We start from the raw sequence: 3,187 nt of genomic DNA on the forward strand, positions 1-3,187 counted from the left end.
TTATTTTTTTAACAATAGTTTGGACATCATTTGTCAATTTAAAAAGTTACTTTACCGCACAAGGGCGGTAAGTAAAATCCATACAACTTTACTGCACACTTGTGGATGCGGGCAGGAATCACTAATTTTCTATGGATATGTTGACCCACGTCAAGAGGCACTTTCCGAGCACGTGCATTGTAAATAATTGTAAGGCATTGTTAATTACAGTGGTAATGGGATAGCCTTGTCTAAATTCGAGTTTTTCGCATCGTGAACGTAATCTTTACATTTCATTATCACAACACTATCAAAATAAAAGTAACCGAAATCAGTACACGCGTCCATGAGATACTATCACGGCCCCGACGTAGCGAGAATCTTTACCTACTCATCTTACGTGCAAATTTTAATGCGTCAGATTGAGATAAAATCTCACATTTTCCTCTTTGAGGTGGATGATAACAAGTTTAACTCACCATTTTGGAATTTTGGATAAATAATTAATCTATCAATAGAAGGACGCCAAACTAGGTTAAGAGTCATAGAGGTGCATTAAGAGGAAGTTTTCCGAAATTCCCACGGAATGTAGAATAAAAGAAAATTAAGTATATTTTACTTTGAAGGTGATTACTATGTATGTCCGCGATAAGTATTATTAGAGACTTTAAATTTGGCATACAAGTAGGTAGATAAACAATAACCTTTTTCTTTTCTGAGCTCTATCTTAAAATCGGTTGAGCGTAGGTACATATATATTTTTTTCAAATTATGCAGTGTGTTGGCAGCCAGGCTTTTTTTTTAAGGAAAGTTAAAGTAACGTATTTCTGTAACGTAACCGTGACATTAATTTAATTAATAAACTAAAATTGACTGACTGTTAACTTTCTTACAAAATTGAAAATACCAGCAATGGACAGCAAAGTAAATTCACAAGTAATAATCAAAAATCGGTCGACTGTCATTTACACTTACTTGTAAAATTATTTTGCTGTAAGTACATTGCTGGCAATTATAATTTTGTTAGTAAGGTAACAAATAATAATAATAATAAATAATTATAATAATAATAAATAAATAATTCTGAATTAAATTCACGGTTAAGTTACAGAAACACGTTACTTTAAACTTCCTTAAAAAGCCTGGCTGCCGGTAACACACTGTATGTGCTACGATTTTGTAGAGGATACAAATGTTACTAAAATCACAGGAAGCATACTTACTTATTTGCAAAAATAAAAATATTTTCGTGACTTTTGTCCTTAATATATATTAAGACGCAGTCACGAGATTTAATGAGACTTTTCAATGAGACGGTTTTTAGAGTAGGTACAGTCACCAGCATTAATATCTGCCACAGAGGATCGTGCAAAAATATCTGACACGGCCGGTTTCAGCACTTCCAGCGCCCTCGGCGAGATTTGCACCCCCTCCCCCCCAGAGGCTTCATAAAAAGGTCGCGTGGCACCTGCAGGCGCCCCTTTAAGTCCGGTTTCCAGCTTGTCTCTTGTTTTAAGATTGGTTATACTCGTATCTTATATTGAAGTGACTGAAATCACCTGCCTAAAATTCGAAGAAATCTAGGTAAACAAGTATAGCTTGCTCATACCCTTCCAGATTTGATTAAAGATCCGATTATCGCAAATTTGTAGCTCCATCACAAAAAAAGAATCTATTTACATACCAATTTGTACGGAACCCTCGGTGGGCGAGTCTGACTCGCACGACCGGTTTTTTTTATCGTAAATTACCTTTTACAATTAAACATTGAACGAAAGAAAAAAATATTTTTTTGCACAAAGTAGCTTTAAATATGTACCTAGGTACTTATATAAGTATTAAATCATTTTTTCGGAAGAAGCGGTAGGCAGCCGAACGCAGTCGAAATATGATCCGATGTCGGATCGGATAATCTGAAAGACAGGTACTACATATTTTATAAATTTTACTTGCTCCAACCAATATCGGAATCGGCGCCGATACTTTGATATCGTAACGGTGAGAATTGGAGATTAGTGACGAGAAGTGTTAATGTAATAAGTACCAATAAGTGTTATGGTATTGAAATCAAAATACGCACTAAGCCCGCACCGCATGGAAACTGCGTCCAGTTCCAGTCTAAGTATCGATGGGACAAGCAAAGGCCGAATACGACGATGGAAAATTAATGTAAAGAAAGCATGGTGACCCACATTGATGACCTCGTCTTATTATAAATTTGTGAATTTTATTTAATTCCTTTCTCCGCTCTCTATGTTTGGGTCCAATTATAAAATAACATCACACTAGATGACTAGACCCACGGCACGGTCTTATTAGACAACTATAAACACAAACACGTTGACAATGTAATGTTTATACTACAAAAATCAACACTTAAATTTATACGTATTGTCTGCTCTACGATAGAGCAGACAATTTCGAATAAGTAGTTTCATTAATTTAGAGATTATTCAAACGGGTAAAAAAGACACAGACACAGACTTTTAGTTGGACCTCTCTCCAATTCACAAGTTTCCTGTATTAAAACCAGTTAGCACTCACAGAAAAATTCCTGGTTGTTAACCTTCAGTTACAGTCTTTCACCAGCATTATGAATGCGATCTTAAAGCTGGCATTAGGAAATAGGTAAGCATAGGTAAACTACCTACTTATAATGGAGCAAAAATGGGCAAAAAACTTCATCAACTTTTGACAATGGCTGCAGGTGTAATTAAGTAGGTAAGTACATGTGTTATCATAGCATGCATAAGAGCATATTTACAATTTTTGTAGTGGTCAATTTTAATAGTCATAAGTTTTAAGTTATAAGTGTGTATGTACTTACACATTTTAAACGAATTAAAATCGCAAAGCAAATCAAGTGTTACGCATACCTCTAGTTGCAGATTGTTTAAGCGCACGCGTCGAGATTTTGCGGATGAACGCATGCGCGCCTGATCCGCGCGCCGAAGTGGGACTGCGCGCGCGGCTTCGGCCGCCGCGAGCCAGCGGCGCCTGCGCCCGCCGGCAACACTGCACTCTGTCCAAGATGTAATAATAGGGGCTACCGGCGCATGCGACCACTGCACTAGTGCGAGCGCGCTAACGCTGCGTCTTGCACTGGATAAATATTAATGGATTTGATCTTGACTGATAATGATAACTGCGAGCTTCGCACCTTTAGCAGAGGCATGTCATATACACATATGGTATTAAGAGGCCAACG

At 37.2% G+C, this 3,187-nt stretch overlaps 1 protein-coding gene across 2 annotated transcripts in view; it reads right to left on the reverse strand.

Annotated features, from left to right (window-relative positions):
- LOC141432517 (proton-coupled amino acid transporter-like protein acs) overlaps nt 1-3,059 on the reverse strand; it is a 38,343-nt gene extending 35,284 nt beyond the window's left edge. The window contains exon 1 of one of the 2 annotated variants that reach the window (XM_074094122.1): nt 2,856-3,059. In XM_074094122.1, coding sequence (XP_073950223.1) covers nt 2,856-2,909 — 54 coding nt within the window. In that variant the 5' untranslated portion in view covers nt 2,910-3,059. The remainder of the gene's footprint in view (nt 1-2,855) is intronic. The other variant, XM_074094131.1, reaches the window with a different exon arrangement.
- Nucleotides 3,060-3,187: the final 128 nt, after the last annotated feature.

Source organism: Choristoneura fumiferana, chromosome Z, assembly GCF_025370935.1.
Source record: "Choristoneura fumiferana chromosome Z, NRCan_CFum_1, whole genome shotgun sequence".
Taxonomy (NCBI): Eukaryota; Metazoa; Arthropoda; class Insecta; order Lepidoptera; family Tortricidae; genus Choristoneura; species Choristoneura fumiferana.